Consider the following 26,070-nt stretch of genomic DNA (forward strand, 5'->3'; position numbering starts at 1 on the left):
CGTATACGAATGTGTATAACAAACTCGTTGAAAGTCATTTATAATAACGATCATAATTCTATCTACACTTGCGATAGGTAAGAAATAAAAGTGTAAAGGACATTGACCTTAAGTTTCATATGATCCTCCCGCGTGGTTTTACCATCCTTCCGCTTTTTCCAACAATAACCATCCCGCCGATAGCGGACCTTTTTTCTCGAATACAGCAACATCGAGCCACTTCGAGGTCGCACTTTAACTTCCCGACTTTGCCACTCGGCGTGTCTCTGAAAGCTTATCAGGATGGCGGCAATTTCCTAAACATACAAATATTTCATTACGACACATTGAGCGTCTCGATTTATTCTCAAATTCTACGATTGTGACGGTGAAAGCGCGCGCGTAAAAAATGAGATATTATTGATCGCAATATTAAAAAGATCTCCTGAAGGATAAAAATTATTTTAAAGTTATATAACATTTTTTTCTTCTTTTTTTTTTCTTTCTTTCTTTTCCTTTTTTATCGAGCACGAAACGCGAGTGGAATATTCGAGTACACCGTTTCCTAGATTTTTATCAGGCTAGAGAGAACGTGATTGAGGAAGGTGGAAGTCGGCTTCCTAGTATTGATTGGGTGTAGCCCCAACGGAGTCCTTCATTTCATTCACGCCGTGACGCCGCGCATCGGAAGGTGCTTGGAACACGTAGGAGATGGAGTCGAGGACTGCTTAAAACGAAAAGAATAAACTGGATTCAAAGGTACCAAGGTGTTGGTGCATCCATAGGCATATATATATATATACACGTATATTATATATTGGATATATAAATATATATATCCACATAGATGTATAAGTATATATGTATGTACTACTCTGGCAACCTCGCTGACATCTTCCTTTTCTCGAGGATTTGGCTTCCCCTCGCGAATCGCGCTGATATATCGCTGATCTTCCTTCCAATCCTCGTCTTTATCTCGCTAAAGGTGATACGAATCTAAGAAGGGATTCGTCACATAGAAAATATTCGCATACATTTCACGACTAACGCCTCGGGGAACTTTTCGCACAATAGAATCCGCCACGTCAACAAGTATGCACATAGTAACGTTTGCCTCTCTCGGTTAAAGAATTCACGGTTACTCTTCATCTATCATTCTCTGTCATATATGTAATTTCTTTTCTTCTTTTCCTTCTTTTCTTTTATATATATATATATCTTTCTTTTTTATATACACATGTATGTATGCATGTATTATATTTTCAAAGAGGCCGTAAGGATTTCCAAACTTTTTAAAGAAGAACCTGTGCCATTTATATCGAGAATTATGATCAAGTTTGAAAGTTTAACTATGGCTTAGTACGATTTATACAAATCATATAATATTTGTTTGATTCAACAATAGTAGTATATTTTCTATGAGCCACGTTCGTCCCAGTGTTACTAACGATAAATATAAAGCACAATAATGTACTACAAGATGCTGTACACAGGTGTTCCCTAAAGACATCGGTGAACGGGTCTGGAATATCGAATACTTTTATCTTTCCTTTTGATTCTCTAACTAGGAGGGCGTGTTTCGAACCTTTTACCAATACTACTTTCCTTTAAATCGGACCTCTCTAAGCAAATTGCTCCTCTACGTGCTACTCAACTTTTCCAACCTGCCAAGTGTGAAATAGGTCAGACAATGCGAGATAATTTGCTTTGGAATATAGAAACTGACAGTGTACATAGAATACGTAGATATGTACGTACGTATGTATGTATATATGTATTTATGTATGTATATACGTACGTAAATACGTACGTACACATATCATATATACAAGGTCGTCTTGCCCGCACAGCACCAAAGATGCTTTCCAAAAATCTCCGACTGATTCCAATCATGATTGCGAATGGTGGAAGGGTCCCACGTTTTTCACGGTCTGATTTACTTTAGCGAGAGATCGGCGAAGGATCAAATGGAATACCTCGAAATTGGATATTTCGAGGAATATTCTCTTAAATGTGATCGAGTCCGATGGAATCTAGATTGCGAGGGCTCGATTCAATAAGGAAACGCGCGCGTTGAAAAGAGAAAAATATAAAAAAAAAAGAAAAAAGGAGAAAACAAATTTCCCGAGTAAAGAGTTTTATTGAATCGACGAAAGGAACTTTGTACGCCGAAGACAACTTTTGTATATCTAATATATGATCGACGTAGGAGAAAGCAAAGTTGATATATTCACTTACAAGAAATTTCATTAATACCGACTGATAACTCAGCGTCAGCTAGGAGATAGATATACGTACTGACTGACAGTAGTAACGAAGCTGTCTGCAGTCAGGCGATAATGTCACGATACCGCTTGTAAGTCGAACAGTAGCGATTGGATATAACGAATCAGACAGTAAGCAGTTATATCGGGCACATATGCTAACGGACAGTAGCAAGAGGCCTGTTCAAACTCACTTCGTAATCATATATACTGGCATACGATATTAAACGGTGTATCAGTAGTTACGCCGTAAAATAACTCTGACAGCCGGCAAATACGCATAGCAATAGCGCTTCGAACAGAAATAAAGTTGAAATTAGTCTTTGAAATCGTTAAAAACTAAAGCGAACTTTTATGTTGCAGTTTAGCTAAAACAGCTGAAAAAGTTTTCGGTATCCTATGGATGAGTGTATACACGCGATTCGATTCGTAAATACAGATGAAATATCGAGTTAACAAAACCAAAGAATTTTATATTATTTTTTCGTTTCAGTACGTAGCGATATATCCACATACGTGTTCCTTTAGAAAGATTTGTTTCATTATATAATAGAATGTATATAAAATACGATCACGCGATAAGGATGATATTTTTAAGACCGACATTCGTAATTCGCCAGGAAGAATTTAACCGGTTACGTATGACGATTCAAACGATATAGTAATAGTAATGGTATAATAGTAGTAATATTACCAATATTAGTAATATTCGTAGTAATAGTAATAACAGTAGTAGTAGTGACAGTGGTCGTAGTAGTAGTAATAAGGATTATAAACTTCCGAACGGCAGACGATGGGTGAAACTTAAATGAACGACGAAAAAGAGTAGTAGTAAGTAGGTATAATTAAACGGACGATAAGAAAGTCTAAGAACGACGTTGGAATCTACTGTCTTTTAATACCGGCAGTCATGAAAGTCACGGAAATTGGCAATGGAAAGTCTAATCGACTTTAATTATAGAAGAATCGATATCGATATCGCGTGTAATTAAGAAGTCCTAAATTTCAATTATCTTTTTTCCCTACTCCACTTGTTTCTTGCTCTCTCCCTCTTACTCTTCCTTTTTAGGAAAGAAAAGATAAAAAGTAGGAAAGATGCGAGAATATTTCTATCTTTTCTTTTTTTCTTTTCTGATAAGAAAAATCTGTCTTCTAGGAAATTACCCTTCGATGCATTTGAATACGGTCGTTCGAGGAAGAAAAGCAAGAAAATGAAAAAAAAAAGAAAGAAAAAGAAAAAGGAAAAATAAAAAGAAAAATGAAAAGGGAATAAAAAAAGAGAAAGAGAAACAGAAAAATAAAAAGGATTTCCTCGGTCGTCCGAGAAAATTTGCCAATTTCCTGGCCCCTTTGTAGAGCACTGAATAACAGTGAATGGAGAACGCCCACGCAATTTCTCCGACATCGTCCAATATCGATATTTCATTACCATCCTGTCGACGTCCCAGTGCCACCATGAAAGTCGCCAAAGACGACGGCTACAGGTAGGAAGTACCGATAAATCTCTTCTATTTATGTGCCTCCCGAACGTCTCGATAAGAATGTCCTTCACTAATTAACCTTGCTACGCAATTTATCACCGTCCCCGGATCGGACGGACTACGTACGTACCTACGTAAGTACTTACGTACGTATATGTATATATATATGTATATTATATATATATATATATATATATATATATATATATATATGCATGCATCTACGTATATATACGTACGTAAGTACGTATGTATAAAGGAGCTAGAAGAGACATCGTCTCTCGCCTACGAAAATCAAACGACGAAATACTAAAACGTCCTCCTTTAGAGACAGACACGCTACGCGAGCGACAATTCTTCCTGTTCCTTCCACAACCAATATGAACGAGAACGAATTTATAATCGAAGAGGGAGGCTTAGAGAAATATAAGCTCCCAGAAACGTACATCCCTTGGTCTCTTTCACCCCTTCTTCCCTTCCCCTTCCTCTTCTCTTTTCGACCCTCCCTCTGAATATTCGATGAAATTTCTACGTGGATAGATACCTAGCTAGATAAACGTATGTAGATATATATGTACTCTACGTACGTACGTGAACGCGCGAAGGAACAAAACGATGTTAATTGCAGCCGACATTCGCGTTGTGTACCGTACGAAATTGCAAACATTCGAATGGCTACATTTCGCCGTCGGTTTCGAGCGGAAATCAATATGCAAAGTCAAACATTGCCTCAAAAACGAATCCAAATACAAACGGTGGGGTTTCGAGTAAAGCTCGTTCTCTCTCGTTTTCTCTCATTCTCTCACTCTTTCTTTCTCTCTCGCTCTCGCCCTCTAAGTTACACTACGACGGTACCTATTATCTCTGCGGAACTGAAATTCAAGAGTGGCATAATTAATTTAGATCATCGGTAATGCAGACGGTTTCTGCATTCTCTCTCTCTCTCTCTCTCTCTCTCTCTCTCTCTCTCTCTCTCTCTCTCTCTCTCTCTCTCTCTCTCTCTCTCTCTCTCTCCATCCTTTATCTATTTTCTTATTATTATTCGTTGTCCTTTCATTTCCCAACGATTCGAGTTGGAAAGTTAACGATGAAGATCGTGAGATCTATTAATAAATCGTTCTAAAACACAATAGCAGGACCGTTTGAAGTGCTGGTATTTGCATAAAATAAGCTTATTCTCACACGGTGCGAGAAACACGTTTTCGGCACTGCAGACTGATAGTTAATAATCCCAGGTAGAAGAAGTCTGTCGTGGACGGAACGAAAGTACAAAACGAACGACGTGTTTCGTAGCCGTAGGTATGTGCTAAAACTTATTACTATAATCATCCTTCGTGTATGCATCCAATGCCGTTCTATTTTAGTACAAATGGGATTTTATCAGGCGACGGTAATAAAAACCGAAGAAGCACGTCAGAAGTCTTTTAGGAGGATATCACCTGCTGTTTTGTGCGAACCCAAGTGTATCAAGGACGGGAATAAGAACGAGAAATTTTTAAGAGAAAAATTGCCGCCTATCTCTTCCTTTCTCTCTCTCCCTCTCTCTTGCTCTCTTTTTCTATCTATCTATTTCTATCTTTTTCTTCTCTTTTTACTCGCTACTTTTTAAGTAGAAGAAGCGGAAAAAGATGTACAGACTTCAGAGAAGATCGTCGTCCATTTACGACACTTTAACACAAGAAAGAATTCTTAGGCTATTTTATCAAAAGACTCCTCGAATTCTTCGACTTGTGTAATACATAAGTATTTCTCTTTATATATATATATATATATATATATATATATATATATATATATGCATATGCATGTCTATATCTCTGTAAATGTAGATTGCATTTGAGTATTTCTGAAACGATATAAATTAAAGACGTTCGAGAGTTTAACCCAGATCCAAAGATACGATTTAATTGGGGAAAAAAAAGGTCTTACTCCGGCTGAGATGCAGACGAATAATAATAATAACAATAACAATAATAATAATAATAATAATAAGATGACCTAAATCGATAAGATTCTCGAATAATAATTAAGAATAATCGATGAGGAATCAGTTCGACCGAGTATTATTTTTTTACCGTTTGAGAGGGCTGGATGAAATGGGTTTGGCAGGGGCGGGGCAAAGAGGGCAAGAAGAAAAAAATAAGAAAGAAAAACATACAAGAGAAAAGAGAAAACTCCATTGAGTTTTAAAAACTAGAAAAAAAGGTCTGTTGAACGTGCATGAAAGCACGGTGGCACGGTGGCCGGGATTTCGGTTCGACCTCATTAACAACATTACACCAGGTTGCAGGTAGGTATGTATACATATATATATATATTTCTTTGCGTTTCGCCGTAAGAAGATAAAAAAGGAAGAAATAGAAAGAGAGAGAGAGAGAGAGATGAAAAAAAGAAAGAAGATAGAGAAAAGCAAGGGAAAAAAGGGAAGATAAAAAAAGAAAGAAAGAAAAAAAAAAGAAAAGAGAGAAAATTTTCCGTTTTAAGATGGCACAAGAGGCTACGTTTACCCAAAGACTCAAAGGCCGGGAGTGGTTGAAGTGAGAAGGTGGAGGATAGCAGAATAGAAGTAGAAGAGAGGAGAAGAAGGAGGAAGAAGGAGGAGGAGGAAGAGAAAGAAGAAGAAGGAAGGAAAGCGGGCAGTGTGTGTAAGTAGAGATAGGCAGATGCTCGTCAGACACCTGAAACTCATCGAGGGTGATCGTCGACGAGTCTCCTCTTTCCGGGCACTTTAATTTCTAGTACCTTTTTTGAGTAGGAGAGAGAGGGGGGAGAGAGGGGGAGAGAGAAAGAGTGCGAGAGTGCGAAAAAGAAAGATAGAGATAGAGATAGAGATAGAAAGAGAGAGAAAAAAAGAGAGAGAGAGAAAGAGAGTTGTTCCAAGGGCGAGCAACAACCGCCATGTAGGTTGACTCGCATCGAGTTTACAAGGAGCGATAGTCGCAATTCGGTTCGTCAGAGAGGAGCTGAACACTGAAAAGCTCGGCTCGACTGCCAGGCTGAGCTCTCGCTCTGCCTCCTGCTATTGATCGGAGGCCGACCGGGGTCAGAGTAGCAGTGGACTACATCGGTATACCTCTCTCTCTCTCTCTCTCTCTCTCTCTCTCTACGTGTGCACGAAGCTTTACGTCGTCGTCTGGGTATGTGCACCCTTGCACACACCGACACGGACAGTAGTTATCCCTCTCTCCCTTTCTCTCTTTCTCTCTCTGACCACTGGCAAGCACTATCAACGCTCGACACCGACAACATCGGCACCGGCAAAGCGGTACTATCAACTTCACCTACCAACACATCGTTCTAACTAGGGAACGTCGCTAGAACCGAACCAACGAAGCTTCGCTAAACTAGACGATGGTATTTGCTAGCGAGCCGGTCGGTCTACTTACCGAAATACTATATATCTAGAATGAACTATGTAGATTTTCTATGCTATCGTACTAAAAGAGGAACAGTGTCGATCGAAAGTAGAAAGAAGAAAAAAAAGAAGAAATATAAAGAGGCCATTCCTTGAAAGGTCCATCGGAATTCCGATAATTCCATACCTCGAATCCTCTTCTCCATTTCTCCTCTTTCGTTTGGTTTCGTTTCGTTTCGTTTCGTTTTTCCTCTCTTCGTTGATGGAAAGAAAAAAAAAGAAAGAAAAAAAAGATAGAGGAAGAGAAAAAAATAGACTTGGACTGAGTATTCCATGGATTAACGATTCGACCAGATACGAGATTCTAATGATTAACCTCTTCGTAACATCGTGCGGACTACGTTATCAAAGTGGAATCTAATCTACTGGTACTCGTCGTTCGTATACTTCCTTGTCGTGGAACATCATAAATCATATAAGTACTCACCTCGTTGGTATTCCATCGGTGTCTTTGCGTGGGAAAATGCTCGGCCCGCGGCAAAGTCTCTAAATTCTCCGGGAGCTTTATGGGATCCCCATCTGGACAAGAATATTTAAAAATTAATTTCCCGTATGAGTGGCACGACTTGTGTACATGATCGATAAAAATCGACTATCAAATTTGAAAAATCGTATGAGACGTATTTTGTCAAAATAAATCATGATCATCTCCGATGCGGACGACTTTTTCGTTTTAAAAGAGAAAAAGAAAAAAAAAAGAAGAAGAAAAACAGAGAAAAGAAAACGAAAGAGATCTTTTCAACGTTCCAATTTCTTTTAATGAAATTTTATAATTGTCTATTGTCAAACAATCGACGTGCAGATACTCATAGTTAATTCCGTTTGTGTACCAGTACGAGCAGAGTCGATCGATCGTGACGATTCGTAGGAAGGAAGGAACGTAACGACCTGACATTATTTATAAAAGAGCAAACTTTCAGTGCGCTTCGAAATGGCCTGACATTCCGCATAACATTTTATATGTCTTTCGTGGTCTTTCGATAAAACGTCGTTACTCCTGAGAGCCCCTTTTAATGCACTCTCGGTAGACGACATACATATATATATATATATATATATATATATATATATATATATATATATATATATATATATATATATATATGTACATAGGTACCTTTACCACAAAAGGAACCGTGAAATTTCTTATAATATTTTATAAAACAAGAACGAAAGCGTAACATACGTCTGACATTATCTACATATTCCACCATATATATATATATATATATATATATATATCCTACGTGTACAAGAACGACAGTTCAAACGTACGTATATGTAAGGTCTTTTTTCAATTTGAATTTCGTGGCAATTGGTTGCCACGACGCGCGATTTGCCTAATATTTAGGACACACGCATGTACGTTTGTATAATGAGGATGGCGAATGTAAGTATGTATAAGTACTAAGCGCACGCTACGTAAATGAGGCCGCTGTGTCTAATTAAAATCAATAATATCCATTTCGAAGAAAATATTTTACAAAAATTGTGACTTATATATCTCTCTCAACTATTACAAGGTTCTACGTTCGATCTAGTAAAAATAACGAAAAATAAAATCCCCAAGCTTTAAACTACCAACAACAGTCCGTGTAAAATCCTAGAAATGCATGAAACAACGTGCACGCTTTAGCGTTGAGTCCACAAGCTAAATTTCTGGCCGTCGAAAGCAAAACTTCTTCTCTGCAATTTGGCTCGGTTTCTACATTCTCTATGAAAACTTTCGTAGTTTAAACCATTCGCCGTTCGTAGTTTATGTCGATTCATCTCACTCAAACGGAAATATTACGTATACACCGAGAGCTAAGTAATTCTTATCGCACGGAAAAACTTGACGGGCGATTGATGAGAGAAAGAGAGAAAGAGACAGACAGACAGAGAGAGAGAGAGAGAGAGAGAGAGAAAGTGCATAATTTAAAAGGAAAGAAAGAAAGAGAGAAAAAGAGAGAGAGAGAGGGAGAAAGTGCATAGTTTAAAAGGAAAGACAGAGAGAGAGAGAGAGAGAGAGAAAGAAATAGGGGAAAAGAAAAAACTGTAATAGTAGGATAAAAATACTTCGACCCTCGCCGGTGCATATCCATTTAACTTTCGTCGACGTTAAGTAAAGCGATGCGGGAAAAATCGTGAAAAACTATGTCAAGCGTTTCAGAAAATTAAAAGCTCTGGTATAAAATCTCGATATGTAGGTATATGAATTAAAGCATTCACGTATCGAACGATTCGGCTATTAAAATCTATCTAACCGAGTAGAGAGGAAGCTTTCGCCGGCATTCAATGGGATAATGTTTCAAAGCATCACTGTAGAGATTTTGCATATCCTTTTTTATTCGAGGAAAAAAGTTTGAAATGTATTTCTCGGAATGTATGGCGTTCAAAAAAAAAAAAGAGAGAGAGAGAAAGACGACATAATGGAACGACAAAAATTAACTAATAGAAACTAAGTTCGTCGGCCCTCTTATCGTAGAAATCTTTGAAAGGGCGTGGAAGTTTACAAAACTTTTACAAGTACGATCTTAAGATTGTACTTGTAATTTAAACTCCATTGAGATAGATACGTAGAATATATTTGAAAATGAAACAAGATTGGTGAGTTTCAATAGTTGATTCATAGAAAGCGTAATAAAGAAAAATTTATCGTTGTCAATACTCGCTCCTGATGATAAGGAGTCGGTGCGAACTTTATGTAAAAGTTTCTTGATATATTGCGACGGCTGTGTATGGTCATAAGGGTGATAAAGTAAATACATAAACAATGTCTTTCATGGAAGGATCTTGAAAACGCTTGGTTAGAAGTGCCAAGAAGTAAAGGTAAAAAAAGATGAAAGAGAAGAGAAGAGAAGAGAAGAAAGCGGAAAGTCCCACGATGAGTGGCGCTCTATGCTGAAAGGAGAGAAATAAAAGAAGAAGAAGAAGAAGAAAAAGAATATAAAGAAAATATAAGAAAGAAGAAAAAAGAAGAAAGAAGAAGAGAGGCTGGGAGACTCACTCGGGGCAAGAGACGTCGGGTGATTCGCGTGGTAGACGACGCGCTGTGCGTTCGTATGATTGTAGTTCGCCATCTCCGTAACGCTCGCTCGAGCGACCTTCGCGTTGATCTTACCGATCGTGGCCGATCGTCATCGTCCTCGACCGTACGAGGTGGTAGTGGTGGTAGTAGCGGTACGCGCTCGTTGAGCTCTTGCCGGCATGATGACGCTCGTCGAGGAGCTCGTCGCTGAGCTCGTCGCTGAGCTCGTCGGTCTCGCCGTCGTCGACCCAGTCGAAGAAGCCAGCAGTCCTTCTCGCTTGGACGACTGCGCCCTCCTCGTGCTAGCTAACAGTTGGAGATCCTCCGTCAGGATCGTACTAGCGATACCCGCTCGAGAGTTGTTGCCGGCGCTGCTGCCGTTGCTAGTGCTGCTGCTGCTGCTGCTGCTGCTGCTGCTACTGCTGCTGCTGCTGTTGTTGCTGTTGCTATTTCTCGTGTTAGTATTGCTCTGACGATGATGTCGATGATTCTCTTTTCGTCAAGACACTTTAATACCAGGATCCAGAATGAAGATACGATCGGCTTGCCGATGCCCTCTGCGCGCTAAGGTTTGTGCTCGCGTAGGATGGCTCCCCTTGGAACGGCAGGACATATCCCCTGGAGGATTGTGCACACGAGCCAGCTCGTTTCCGGCCTTTTCTCTTTCTCTCTCTCTCTTTCTCTCTCTCCTTCTCTCTCTCTCTCTCTCTCTCCCTCTCTCTCTCTCTCTCTCTCTCTCTCTCTCTCTCTCACTCTTTCTCTCACACACACACTCGCTCGAAATAACGTGCTAGTTTATTTTTCCTCTTTCGCCTCTTCCTATCTCTCTTTCTCTCTTTCTCCGTATAATTGTCTCAGCGATCTCTCTCTAGCCTTTTTGATACTTCCTGTGTCAGGCTTTACCTACGTTGAGAACGCTTCTTCCAACGAGCGCACGTGGAGGCACGAGCGTGCTATGGAAACGGTATCGCGCATAGGATCGATCCTCCACCTCCTCCTGCCTCCTCTCCTTCTACCTCCTACTTCTTGCTGCTTTTTCTCTCACTAGATATATATATATATATATATCTTCCTCTCTCTTTTATCTGACTGTCTATAGCAGTTCGATCCTTTCGTTGCCGATACTCCTCTTCTTCTTTTTTTTCTTCTTTTTAAAATTCTTCGAACTAGTATAAAAAACTGGAGCCCCGCTCTTGGAGGGTAGGTCACCCTTCTAGCAAAGTCTTACCTCGTCCTTCCTGGTTCCTCCCTCTACTTAGGAGGAACTTACTCTCCTCCTCTCTATCAGCTTCTTCTCCTTTTGTCTCTTTCTTACTCGTTCACTCTCCTTCACTCTATATCGGTCTCTCTCCCTTTTTGTTGTGCGCTCCGAAACTCTGTTCTTCTTATATCCTAAGTTACAACACTGAACCTGTCCCCAGCCGGAGGGACAAAATAATGTAAGGGTCACACAGTTACAGAGAGAACTCAAAACGGAGATTCAGAGTCAACGCGTTTTCTTACTTTACTTACTTACTTTCTTCCTTCCGTCCTTTCTTCCTCTCTTCCTCTCTTCTTCCCTTTCTTTCTTTCTTTCTCGTTGTTAAACTTTCGCCCTCGTTTTCCTTCGTTATCGAGGCACGTGCGCTCACTCGCCCTCTCGACTTTTCCTTCCTTCTAATTCACTCAGCGACGAATGGAGATAAGTTCAGAAAACAGAGAATCTCTTTCTTTTCTTTTCTCCTACGTTCAGCTCATTCGTTATGCGTCGTTCGTCTTTTGATAATAATCAGGATGCTGATATCTCTCTTCGGTCTTTCTCTCTCTCTCTCTCTCTCTCTCTCTCTCTCTCTACCACCTCCCTCTATCTCTCTCCCTCTCTCTCTCTCTCTCTCTCTCTCTCTCACGCTCTCCCCGTCCACAGGCCGGTAGAACGCAAGTGCCTCTTCGACGGCGATCGCGTCGCGTACGTTTCACCCCTTCCTTCAGCTGTGCGTTTTCCTTCCTTTCCTTCTCGTATTTTAATACAAGAGACTTTGAAAGATTACGATAAGAAGATAGTAGTAGTAGTAGGTTTAAGAGCTTCTTAAGGAGAAGTACGACGTGACGTATTGTATGCGCGTTATTTAGTAGTTTCGTGTTGTTGGCTTCTTAAAGTGTTATTTACAAATATGTATTTGTTTTGTTTTTGTGTTAATAAAATAGTTCAAATTAGTCTTTGGCCCCGCGTGTCTGCTCCCGAGCGGCGGGAGCCGCAGAGTGAGCCAACCCGCGACTCCTGAGCACTCCGCTCGTCGTTCCCCTCTCTCTCTCCGCCACGGTGTTCACAGTTTCCCACCACTCCGTTCGCTTGCTCGCCGTTCGCTCAGCTATCCCCACCCGAACGTGTAGAGCGCAGTAGTAGCAGCGATTCGGTCGGTTGGTCGGTCAGACTTCCGAGGCTCGGCTACGGGCCCTGGCCGAGGAGCTTCCCCCACCAGCTCGCTCTCGAGCCACCCTCTTTCGATTCACCCTCTCGACCCACCCTCTCGCCGAGCCAACGTTATCCTGCACTCTTCTACGAGCGGCAAAGCAGCAGCAGCACCAGCATCACCACCACCGACGTAGAAACGACGCCGCGATATGCCGGCTCTCTGGTTGAAAACTCGCTCGAGTTGTAAATTAAGGATTACCGAGAATGCAAATTATCCGCCAAGCTAGAGGCTACGAAACCCTGTGGGATCATACCCTACTCCTTCTTCTCTTCCTCCTCCTCCTCCTCCTCTTCCTCACGTTCGTGCTCCTCGAAATAAAACGTCGCGTCGAACCCTACAACAACCCCTTGGCGAGCGATAATCGCTCGCTATATTCGCGCGCTAATACTTACCGGCTCTTTCGACTCGAGACCGTACAACTTTGATAACCCTTATACCTTCCCGGAGTTTCTCCTCCGTGAAAATAATGTTAGCGAGAAGGTTACATCGAGGACGAAATTCGTTCGTGCCGTTCGAAACCGTACCGGCCTTGCACGTACTTTCCGGTACCGCTCTCGCTCCTTCTCCCTCCTGCAGTGCCAGTTCGATAATCTTGGGCTTCTCTCTCTCTCTCTCTCTCTCTCTCTCTCTCTCTTTCTCTCTCTCTCTCTCTCTCTCTCTCTCTCTCTCTCTCTCTCTCTCTCTCTCTCGCTATTTTTTTTTCTTCTCTTTTTTTCCGCAACCAATATTATATTTCATACTGATTCGTACACGAAACGTTATTCATCCGGGATAGTATCTATCGGTATAAATCGACTAAATCCTTTCCAACGAAAATTCCATCTCGTTTTACACGTTGTATACCTTCCTATACATATGCGCGATAACGATCGTGCTCTTCCTCCGGTCGCAACGGCTTTACAACGTCCAACACTTGTAAATCAAAAGGAAAATGCGCGATCGTAAACCTTATTCCGCGTTCGTCAAAAGGGCACGTCTCGTACACTTCCGTGCGACGTCCGGTCGCGAAATTATTCGAATATATTACGAGTTCAAAAAAAGAACGAAAACGACGAGAGCTAGAGTTAGAGGTAGAGGAAACGAAAAAAGGGGGTCGCAATAAAAAGTTTCTTTAAAACGTGAAACGCGATGGAAATAGTTTTCTTATTGCGTAATAGAAGCGGCAGTACTGGATGCACGATTTCCCTCTTGGTAGTCGCCTAAACCATATTCCACTCACAACCTACGACGTGGAGGAAAGGGGTTGCAAAAAAGAGGAAAAGAGAGTAAAAGAAAAAGAGAGAAAGAGAAAGAGAGAAAGAGAAAAAGAAAGAGAGAGAGAGAGAGAGGAGACAGAGTGCCCAGCAGGTTCGCACCTACACACGAGAAATGCGCATTCGTGCCGCAAGAGACGCTGAGGTACGCTTGCAGACTCGTAGAACTACCCCCTGTCCTATCCTTGCATGTAAGCGACATACACACATACACATAAACATGCACAAATATAGAAACACGGGATACGCGCACAGAGAAGTCGGTGCATGACACAGCATACATCGGATTCTCGCAGAAGGTTCGTGTCGAATTTTAATGGAGGTGCCGCCATCTTCTAGTGACCCCTGGAACCAGTCTCCTTCCTGGTCTATAGATATCAGCAAAAAATACATATATAAAGAAGGGGAGGGAGAGAGAAGAGAGGGCGGTTGGTAAAAATCACTCGGGCTTGCGCTCCAGACTCTTTCGCGCTCCCACACCCCCTATTCCCTATCGCGAATCTGATTAATGGCCGGATTCATGGGCACGTATTTATATGGATTTAAGCGCTGCCTAGGTATAAGTACACTATACCACGTGTGCCAACGTTAACGTGTGAAGAGGACTGTACACGAAAACGATGCATATGTCGTTGTCGTCCCGTACGAATACTACCACCAACACCACCACCCCCCACTATTACTGATTCCTCCACCGATTCGAGCGTGTCCTACCTCATGGTGAACTCTCGAAGCTTTCCTCGCATAGCCTCATAATTTACCCCCTAGGTCATAATCGAGAGCGGATAACTCGAGACGACTTTTCGTCCGAAAATGAAATGACTCTTCGTACGATGATTAATTTCGAAACGTTAATATCGACGATCGTACCATGTCCGACAATGACGTTACTCGTGAGCAAATTGATTTCGTTAGATACCCAGACGTTTTTCCTCCAAAAGATTTTATTCGATCGTTCGAATAGAACGTACGATGTTATCCAATCTGATTGACGAATACCAGATATTATATCGAAAATACTATCGTGAAAGTTCTTTCATCTGATTGATGAATCAAGAAGAGAGAAAAAAAGATTGAAAGTTCTCTTCTTTTTAAAAGAGTTAATCGCGAAACGTGGATATACGAAAAGGGCTACATCCGTTCATGCTTATACGTATATCAAACACCGATGTGGAAAAGGAAGATTAGAGATCGGGTACAAAAGGGAATCCAATAGCGAGCACGCTCGCTTGGTGTGTTCTAATTACTCGACGTTCCTGCGGTGACATCAGACACATCGACCGAACCGTGGGCCTCGAAATTAGCCTATTGATTTGAAAACGACGTAGGTTAACGGGAAAGGGGCAGAAAATGTTCTGACTCTGATCGATGAGTATCTCTGGATCGACGAGGGTTCCTCTGCAACGTCGGCAGAGGTTCGTCGAAAGGGAGACAACCGGAGACAACGGCTGACGATATAGAAAATCCGTGCCTAGAAAGCAAAAGTCTGTAAGGTAGTTTGTGAAAACGAACTACGAACGATCAACGATAACGAGCTCCGTTCGTAGATAACAAACGAAGATGCTTGCTGTTGGTTGGTCAATGTTAACGTGAAAACACGGTAACGATTATTTCGTTCTATGAAAGTTCTAATTGTAATGATTGCTATCGATCCCGATGTAGTTAAAGACGCACGTGACTTGACCTTTCATTTACAATCTTCCCAACGAGAAAGGAACGAAACTACTGCTGCTGCAGCTGCTGCTACTACTACTACTACTACTGCTACTACTACTGCTACTACTACACGACTATTACTACTTCAAGATAGGAATTTTCTACGGGATCGATAGGGTCGACTAAATTAGGATAAAACTGAGCCAACAAAGCTACCGATAACATGCTACCGCGGATAAACGAGCTGGAATTTAGAGTCCTTACTCCATAATATTCATTATCTCGTAGTTCATGATCGTAGGCAGGTTTGGATAATCCGAGGATCAAGGGGGTATTATCCACTTTCACGCGTGTACAGTCGCGATGCATCGCCGTTATGTTATGCAGGGAATGAACAGACAGAAAGAGTGAGAAAGAGAGTGGACAGGTAGAAAGGGGAAGAGGTCGCCCTCGTACATTCGCTAACCGGGCAGGCGCGAGGTGATCAATTACGTAACTTGATAAAAGTGGGTCACGTGTCAAAGTGCGGAGCCATCCCCAAAGTGTCCAACTTTTTTGGTATAAGCTCGTAAATTACCAGTCAGCTAGCTAGAGCTAGCTACTGCTACTACCGCTTTGCTTTAAATAGAACGTTGGCAAAGACTCGTGTCCAACTATCTCTCGCGTCTTCCTCGTTTGCCCCGTCCCTTTTGTATTCTCTTACTACTATCTCTATCTATCTCTCTTTATCTCTCTTTTCTTTCCCTCTTTCTTTCTTTCTTTGCCCTTGCGAGTCTCACGGTCTCGTACGAGGTCTGGATGGGAGAGGGGAGAGAAAAGGGGAGACTCCACACGTAGACACACACATACCCTTCTACGCTACATAGAACGAGGACGAAGTTAACTGGACACGTAAGCTGACTGGTAGTCGTTAGTCGCTGGTGATACTTCCTTCTTCTAAGTAGAAAGAGAGAAGGACGAAGAAAGGAGGGTCAGAGTAAATAAGACGGTTTATTCTGGCGGGAGAAAGAGAAAGAAGAAGAGGAGAAGAGGAAGGCAGACACACAGAGAGAGAGAGAGAGAGGGAGGGAGGGAGGGTGAGTGTCACGGTAGGTGGGCTAAGACAATCGATAAGATTGCTGCCGGGTCCGGAGAAGCTCGACCTCGTATTCATCAGGCTACTTTAGCGCTTCTCGCTTTGGAGCTTCGAGTTTAGGAACTAAGTTACGACGATCGTCATCCACGGTATACAAATTAGAATTGTACACACGCTAAGGGGAGAGAAAGATAAATGAGGGAAAGAGACAGAGAGAGAAAGAGAGAGAGAGTGTGATGGAGAAAATATTGAAAATGCTAGTGGAATAAGATAGGTGGACTCCAAAGGATAGAAGCCGGAAGGAAAACGATGGGATCCTTCGTAACGTGCAAGCAAAGGGGTGGAAAGAAGAAGGGAAGCTCGTGTCTCCAGGGGTCGATACCCAGTCCAGTCAGCAGCGATCGGATAGGTCAGAATAGAAAGGGGATATGCTAGGATACCGTGGATATAAGACACGTATATAAGCAGACCTCGAAAGCACAGGTCGAACAGGGTGCACAGAATCGCCGCTCTGGCGGATATTGCCGGAACTACGAATTAACCCTTCACGGCACTTACCCGCTAGAGCGCACCCCATCGTACCTCGTAAACGGAAACTCCGAAAGGGTTGATTTCTATTTTTACCGGGAGGAGCGAAAAATCGTGTCGATAAGGAAGTTCACCTGTCTTCTGTAATCTTCTCGATTTCTAATTGCTACTAAACGATTTTTAACAACGGATTATATATTTTCGTTTAAAAATAGCTCTGTTAAGAGACCGACGTTCGCTGCTTATATTAGTTCGTTTAAGTTTTATGAAGTGTTATGAGATGTATCGCATCCGTAAGGAGGAAAAAAAAAGATGAACACAGTAAAAAATTTATCTTCGTTAAAATAGCTGATAGAAGACTGATAACTTTATTAAAGGCCAAACCAATTTGTGAGATTATTCGAGGAACAAAAAGATGAAATGTAACAAAATCAATACCATTGTAGATTTTACCCTGCAATCGACTTCCAATCGCAATAATATTCTCTGATGAGAATCGACTTTCGAATACTGTCAATTACATTATTTTACAATACGATAATAAGGAGAGAGAGATATTTATTAATTAATATTAAAATCGCATTTAATAACAATTATATAAAAGATAACAACATGTAATTGGTTTTCTTAATCCATCTTCTTCATTAATGCACAGCTACAGAAACTTTTTTTTTTCCTTTTTTTTTTTTTTGTTTGATTATAAAATCCGCAAACTTGGCAATTTTACTCTCTCTCTCTCTCTCTCTCTCTCTCTCTCTCTCTCTCTCTCTCTCTCTCTCTCTCTCTCTCTCTCTCTCTCTCTCATCTTAATACATAATGTATACGTATATCATCACTAACGTCACGCGTACTTTTACATCGCGTGCTGGCATTGGGCTGGTCTTCACATCGATTTACATTCTTAATTAATCTTCAAACTCGTAAGAGCACCGACGACAATGACTTTGTGGATAAACATAAACGCGATTGTGCAGGATAGGTAGGGTAGGTAGATAGGTAGATGGGTAGGTAGGTAGATAAGTATGCATAACGTGCAGTCGATGTCTTTAAAGTACATTGTCATCGTGGATGTTGTATATTTTCGAGTCTTCATCGCTGTCCTGTAAACGTCACGTAAACACGCCTTAACAGTCCGTCATGAAATACAACTGCCAGAAACCTTTATTACGAGATTTCCTCATACGTCCAGAGCAATGACAATATTAAAAATTGTCATACGATTCGTACAACTTCAAATTTGTGTATGTAAGCAAGAATGTTATGTATCTATCGTTTCCTATGAATAATATCTACAATTATTTACGCGAGAGAGATAAATCTTCTAAAAGAAATCCATTCGTCATTCTTAACTACTAATGGATATGAGAGAACAACGAGAATATACTACGAATTTATAAGGTCAAATGAAAGACATCATATCTCTCCCTCTCCCCCCCCCCCTCTCTATGTATCTCTTCCTTTCTTTCTCTCAAAAATACCTAATTCCATTACAATGCGATATTATAGAAAAAAAACTCGATCATTTCCTCGGCATTCCACCGTAAGCAGATAGAGAAAAGGTTAAATAATTTACGAGAAAATCGTCCGCTTTGTCAGAGGCAAAGGTGAGTAATGGCGGAAGTACTCACCGGAGATGGGATCCGCGCCATCGAACTTCCTCTCTATGGCTACGCTCTCGTGAACGGCATCCTTGCTAGTTCTTGGACGACATCCAGAGTTTGATTCTCCGACGGCAGCGGCGGCGGCGGCGGCGGCGGCGGCGGCAGCAACAACAGCAGCAGCAGAAGAAGAAGAAGAACCTCCAACGACACCACCACCACTACCGACGACGATTCCTTCCTGATTCTTGTGATCGTTCCGAAGGTGATCGTTCCTTTCGGCCGACTTGGACACACTGCCGAGCCCGACAGTTCCCGATGTTTTGCAATTTATACCACCAGTAGAGTTGCCATTGATGTTGGCATTCACATTGATATTACCGTTTCCATTAGGAGACGTATTGTCGTCGACCTATAACGTATCCAATGTATACACAACACTCATCTATGTATCAATCGTCAACAATAAAAACTATCCAAAAAATGATAAAAAAAAGAAACGTTAATACACACTAATATTTATCTATTCGAGTGTATCTCAATGACTCACCGATGTTGTCATACACGTCGAGGAGGAACGAACGACAACAATACGATTCTGATTGTGGTCGTTAGATGCATTCGAAGAGACGGCAACGTGATTGGCAAGAGTATGACCTTCGTGACCATTGTTATTCGGTGACAAATTCGCGTTGTTAGCTCCTGTGATACCACCACTGCCGCCACTTCCACCACCGCCACCACCACCACCGCCACCACCACCACCACCACCACTCAAAGAAGTCTGCCTGATCACCAAAACGCTGCCTGCCGGCTCTAAGACCACGACTTGCCTCATCCTCGGATGATTCAAACCTTTATAAACCCTTATCTTGCGTTCTGATTTTGTTTTTCGTTTTTTGAATTCCTCCTAGAGAACTCTCCTTCTAACCTTATCCTTATCCTTATCCTTATCCTTATCCTTATCCTTATCCTTAATCCTTCTTCACCTTTTTCCAACCACTTCTATCTCTCTCCTTTTTTCCTCTTTCTCGTACGTTGGTCCAGATAAGCGACGGATAACTTCTTCACCGACGCCACCACCGCTTTTTAAAGCACCCTCCCGATCGTTGCCACCTGCTTCTCCTGCAAATATGTACATGTGGCACACATCGAAATGAGGGATATTAAAGCTGTCGTTTTAAAAGGTGATCCTATATCGGTATCTTCATCCGATCGACCGAAAGCCCTCATATTTTTTTTATATATCCGTCTCTCTCTTTCTCTCTCTCTCTCTCCTTTTATCTATCACTCTAATTCCCACCCTACCTATCTCTTCCTTCTTACCTTCATACTCGTTCGCGTGGCTTCCTATAAGAGGCAAATCGATAAGATTATTCTATCGACCAGTTGACCGACACGTTCTCCGAGTTCTATCCCTTCTTTTTTATACAGTCGAATTTTTCTACTTTTTTCACTAACGATACTAACGACGTCTGATACATTTATACATACGTATATGTGGATATATGTCTTTTTAAATGTACTATCGCTAATTGAAATCTCTCTAAACTGGTAACACAATTTAAATCCATTTGTGGATTGCTTACGATGTTACAAACGTATTTACTCATAAATTTGCATTTCCCAAGAATTACTCGACGACCCGTTGACACGTTTTCACATGGGACAAGAAACTACGTTCATCTTCTGGGAAAACTTAGACGGACTAAGATTTATTATTCTAGGACGAAGCTCTAATTGACTTTCTTATTACTCAAACTTTATTTTCTTCTTAATCATTTGATTGGATTAAATAAATTACACGACGAGCATATTTCATATCGAGCATATCGAATATATATATTCGATAACCGTATGATAATTTCGTTTTTAATAGGAATCAAATTATAATTCATTTTCCTTCTTCTCTTTTTTCTTTAAATATTCCTTCATATGATGGAACAAAGTGATACATTTTTTATAAGTTCGCATTCTTCTCGTAAAAATTGATATTATAAAGTTTGGATTAAAGTTTTGATGTAAACCGCGAATATAACAGAAATGTTTGAAACGATACTGTAAATGTCTACGAATGACATACACACGTGAGGGTACCCATCCTACGTGATAACGATCGAATTGCATGTCGTAGACAAGATTCAAGTATAGAAAGGGTTAATAAAAATTCATGCCGTACGAAGAGATCGGGGAAAATTACAAAATTCCTGGTGACCAACGGACCGTTACGAGTGGAAGTTACGTAAAAGCAATATTCGCTCGGCGTTCCATCAGGCGTTTATTATCAAAAATAAATCTCGTATCTCGCGTCAGGAAACTATTACGACGTGAACGACGTTGTTGGTCCGAGAAAATCCATAGGGAAAAATTTTTATCTTCGTTTTTGTGTTTCTTTTTTCTCTTTTATCTTATTTCCTTTCTTTTTATCTTCTTTTTTCTTTTTTCGTTTTTTTTATTTTATTTTATTTTCCACTTTGTTCATCTCTGTCAAAAAAGATAACGTGGCTAAGAGAGAGAGAGAGAGAGAGAGAGAAAGAGAGAGATACGAACGATCGTTAAAATTCCATCTCGAACATCAAAAAGTTAAGCGTATATACGAACGTTTTGCGCTGCGCAACCGAGAATAGCGATTTTGCTACGGGCGAATCTTTATTGTTAAATTTATAAACGTCACAGCAGAGATAGAGAGAGAGAGAGAGAGAAAGAGAGAAAGAGAGAGAGAGGGAGGGAGGGAAAGAGAAAGAGAACTGGAGGATAAAGGAGCTTATAGGTTTTGTTTTGGCTCGTTCTGAAGGCAGGTGGCCAACGTACTACGTGGCCCAATCTCCTCGCAGTTTCTTCGAGACGGGAAATAAGATCTCAGCTACGAACAATGCTGCTAAAAAGTCGAATCCATCTCATCCCCCCTTTTTCTCTCTGTCTTCTTTATTTCTTTCTATCTTTTTCTTTTCGTCGAGCCTGTAACAGGTCCAACGAAGCCTTGCCAATTTTTGGCCAACGACTGGACGGGTACGAAAGGGAATTCCATGAAAAAGAAAAAAAAACACAGAAAAAAAAAGAAAGAGAAATAGTAAGAAAGAGATACATCGATCGGTTATCAAACGGACTTATCGGCCAAGGAGGTCGACTTTCAAGGCCATCCGATCGTGGAATAGAATTAGCTTCTCGAAAATGGGCTTCTCTTCCCTACTTCAACGACGACATAGATTCTCATCTTGGGACGGCTAATCCCGTTAAAAAGGATACACTTACCGAGCTCGGATAAGCATGAACTCCGATGTCGCTTAGAAACGGAAGATACCGCACGAACTTACTTCGTACTCTTCTAATCCCCCCGTTTAAAGCTCTAAGTCTTATTCCTTTACCTTTTTATCAAACAAGAACACACGCGAGTTCATCGCGAAAATCGTATGTACAGTTTCCGTCTCGTTAATCAATAATTATTCGTTCAGTCGATTTGCACTTATGTATTAATGTATAACTCCTTGATTAACCATAATTGAAAGTTTGCCAAAAGAAACAACTTAAAAGAAGAAAAAGAAACAAAAATTTTAACAAGGAAATGAAAATGTCCATGTTAAATTCTAAATGTCTCTATATGTCCCTATGATAAATCTAAAATTACATTATAACGATAATTACTTTAAATACCCAATTCTATCAACGTTTCTAATAACCTTCCTCATCAAACATCCTATTTCCGTCATTTAAATCGTCGACAGATATTAATTTCTCCGATTACGAAGTCAAATATATACAGGGTGTGTACAAATCGTATATTTTACTAAAACGCATTTAAAAATTTACGAAGTTGCAAAACGTAAAAAGAAAATATTGAACTTCTATTTTATATCGAATAAAATCAAATAAGATTTTCATTATATATCTAATATAATATAAGGAGTCAAATGTATAGCAAATATAATATATTATATACACCCAGTACATATAATCGTGAACAGAACCGTCGGATATCTGGAAATTAAACTCGACCACACGAAATTACCCTCGTAAGAAAATTGTCGTCGGTCGTTTTGAATGCTCGTTCGATGATGATTTCGTCAACTAAAACTATTAAACAATTTAATAAAGAGTCCAAACAATGATGATAGCCAACGAATGAGTCAACCTCTACTTCTTCCTTCTACTCCTCTTCTACTCCATCTCCTCTTCCATCTCTTCCCTCACCCTTTCCTTCCTTCTTCTTCCCATCTCATAATACCAATTTTAATAACGAAATGAAAAGACCAGAGGGAAGATAAATATAAAATTTTTGCGATAGTCGGAACGAAGGACAGAAACTATCCTCGTAGAGTCCTTCGTTTCCCTTCCATGCTACGCTTCTAACGTCGCGATTTACCTTCGGGGCGGACTCGTCTGCTTCTCTCGGAAAGGAGCTGACCCACTTTCCATCTCGTTTTCTTTCGCTCTCTCTCTCTTTCCATCTATACGAGTACGAGCGACTATTCCTGGGGAACGCGATTTGAGGGCATAAATTTTAAAAAAGGCCCTTTTTCTCGGCGTTGCCTTTTAAATGATTTAAAGTCATGGACACACGCCCTTCACTTTCTTTTTTTTTTCTTTTCTCAGTGCCACACGTTTTGTCCTCAGCCATCTCTCTTTCTATCCATCCATCCATCCATCCATCCATCCATCCATCCATCCATCCATCTATTCGTCTCTCTTTCTCTCTCTTTTTCTTTCTCGCTACTTTCCACTCTTTCGACGCAAATGAATCGCGAGCTCTAAGCTGTGTGGCATTCTTCCAAGTGGGAAGTGTATTGTTAAACGTCTTTTATATTATAAACTCGCATCCATGCAACGCGCGACGATCTACGCGTATGTGATAACACATACACATACACATACACATACACATCTATAGCTACCTGTAGTACACGCATATGCACTAGATACACGCAACGCATATATTAAATTTATATGTAATGTATAAACACATACATAGGTATATACATACATACATACATATATATATACATATACATAAGTAAGTATATACATCCTATATGCACGACGACATCTCTTTTAAAGCTTTCACGGTACAACGGAGCTTTACCTACTTCCCTTTGTTAACTTTTTCATTCTTGTGAGCGATATAAACTTCCCCCTTCGTCCACGACTGAGAGTCCACGTTCCGCTCACCTTATAACGCGTATAGTTACGTATTATACATACCTACCATCGCGAGCGTGCGCTTGCGAAACTTACTCGACCGTGTTAATTATTCATTGATCAATCTATGCCAAGATGTATTTTTAATAGAGCACGTTTTTTGCCGGGAAAATGCCATTTTTCGTTCTTTTCCTTTATTCTCCCTTCCTCTTTCTCTTTCTCTCTCTCTTTCTCTCCTCCCTTTTCATTTTCATGTTTTTTTCTTCTCATTTGTATCCTTAAACGATTCGAAAGACTCTATTCTTTTTTCTTCCTTAACTTGAAATATCACAGGCGAATAAATATGCTATAATTCTTAATCGCTCTTAATTACAATGTAAAATCATTTTCCTCGTTTATCATTAAAATGTTTTCCTTCTTTAATAAAAGGCGAACTACATTTATAACAAAAATTCGCTTATCTACGCGATTATCTTATTCGGTGAAAAGTTCCAAAGGTCGTTCCGTTTCGTTTTCTTTTTCTTTTCTTTCTTTTTTTTTTTTTTTTTGTAATAATAGAGTCAAGGAAAGTTTTCTCTTTTCAGACTAAGTATGAACTTCGAAGTCGTGCTAAGTTGTACTCTCGTTGAGAGCACACTTTCCAGCAAGAATGGAGGATATACACATATCTCGATGATAGTTAAGATTATCGTGTGTCGGATAGTTGGATAGTTTTATATAAAAAAGTCTTTCTTTCTCTCTCTCTCTCTCTCTCTCTCTCTCTCTCTCTCTCTCTCTCTCTCTCTCTCTCTCTCTCTTCTCTCTCTCTCTCTCTCTCTCTCTCTACATAATCATAATATTGTTTTAAAAAAAAATTTTAATTGTACTATTAGATTTGTAAATATATCAAAAACATATTATATTAAATTCATTAAACATTATTAAAAAAAATTATACGGTTCTTAAAAAAAACGATCTACTTAATGAATTGCATAACTTCTATCTTGAAAAAAATGTTATATTAATCCCCATAAACATTATCTTCGTTGTCAATTTTTTTCTTTATTCACGGTCAGAATCAAAATCAATAGACAGACTATCTATGATTTTCCTTTCTTTTTCTTTTTCTAATCGAAAGCTTTAAAAAATCTTCCCAAGAGAAAAGCCGGGCATTGGCTTGGCCGGCACGTTGATGCTTATAATCCAATGGCCTTGAGCCTGGCAACGGGCATATAACGCGATATCTCGAACCTCTGGAGGCCCCGAAAACTGGCTGTTGAAAAGACACGTTGAAAAATACGCAAGAGCGAAATGCAACCCCATTCAGATGCACCACTTTTCCCTCGTTTTTACTTTTTTTTTTACTTCTTTTTCTTTTTCATTCTCTCTCTCTCTCTCTCTCTCTCTCTCTCTCTCTCTCTCTCTCTCTCTCTCTCTCTCTCTCTCATTTTCTATTTACGATAAAGCTTTAGTGAAATTTTTCTAGAGAAACGATTCTGGGATATTTTTAGGGCCAAGTACGCATTTATAGTGATGAGATTGAAAAAAATCTGTTTTTCTTTCTCTCTTATTCTCAATCTTTTTCTCTTTCTTTCTTTCTTCCACTCTCTCTCTCTCTCTCTCTCTCTCTCTCTCTCTCTCTCTCTCTCTCTCTCTCGCTTTCTCTGCCTCTCGTTCGTATAAATCTTTGTCGAGGATGCAGAACGGGATTTCGAACGTCGCTCCGCTCGGAGGACGATATTTCATCGGGACGCGCATAATCCCGCTTGATTTCAATAACTTATAATTTCGAAAGCTAAAAGAGACCGTTTTGCGATCCGTTGAAAAATGGAGTGCAATGAAGAGAGAAAGAGAAAGAGGGAAAGGGATGAAGGGAGGAACAGTAGGGTGGAAAATACGTTCGCTGATATTACGATCGATCTCGTTTCACTATTCGATGACGGACGGTCGTTCGATAAATTACAATTTCGCTTTGCTAAGAAATGTAAATGATGCATCGTTCAAAAAAAGACTTTGAATTTCAAATATAAAAGAGAAAGAGAGAGAAAAAGGCTCGGAACCTTATTATGCACCGAACGAGTCCGAGTGCAGACGCGTGTGCTCACGAATCACAGGCTTAAATTGTAAAGCTCGTACATTCGTTACTTTATTTGTTTATCGTCCTGCCTTAGAAAGAAAGAACGCTCGTGTATATACATGTAAATATGTGTATGTGTATATATATATGTGTGTGTGTGTATACGAGA

At 40.3% G+C, this 26,070-nt stretch overlaps 1 protein-coding gene across 6 annotated transcripts in view; it reads right to left on the reverse strand.

The window, feature by feature from the left end:
- Positions 1 to 26,070, reverse strand: part of LOC127065192 (calmodulin-binding transcription activator 2) — a 51,699-nt gene that overhangs the window by 14,511 nt on the left and 11,118 nt on the right. For 5 of the 6 annotated variants that reach the window (XM_050997203.1, XM_050997200.1, XM_050997202.1 and 2 more), the window contains exons 2-5: positions 19,263 to 19,837; positions 18,743 to 19,124; positions 7,567 to 7,658; positions 108 to 296 (exon numbers count right to left, since the gene is read on the reverse strand). In XM_050997203.1, coding sequence (XP_050853160.1) covers positions 108 to 296; positions 7,567 to 7,658; positions 18,743 to 19,124; positions 19,263 to 19,550 — 951 coding nt within the window. In that variant the 5' untranslated portion in view covers positions 19,551 to 19,837. Of the gene's footprint in view, positions 1 to 107; positions 297 to 7,566; positions 7,659 to 10,128; positions 13,260 to 18,742; positions 19,125 to 19,262; positions 19,838 to 26,070 lie in introns of those variants that run through there. The other variant, XM_050997205.1, reaches the window with a different exon arrangement.

This window comes from Vespula vulgaris, chromosome 7 (assembly GCF_905475345.1).
Source record: "Vespula vulgaris chromosome 7, iyVesVulg1.1, whole genome shotgun sequence".
NCBI lineage: Eukaryota > Metazoa > Arthropoda > Insecta > Hymenoptera > Vespidae > Vespula > Vespula vulgaris.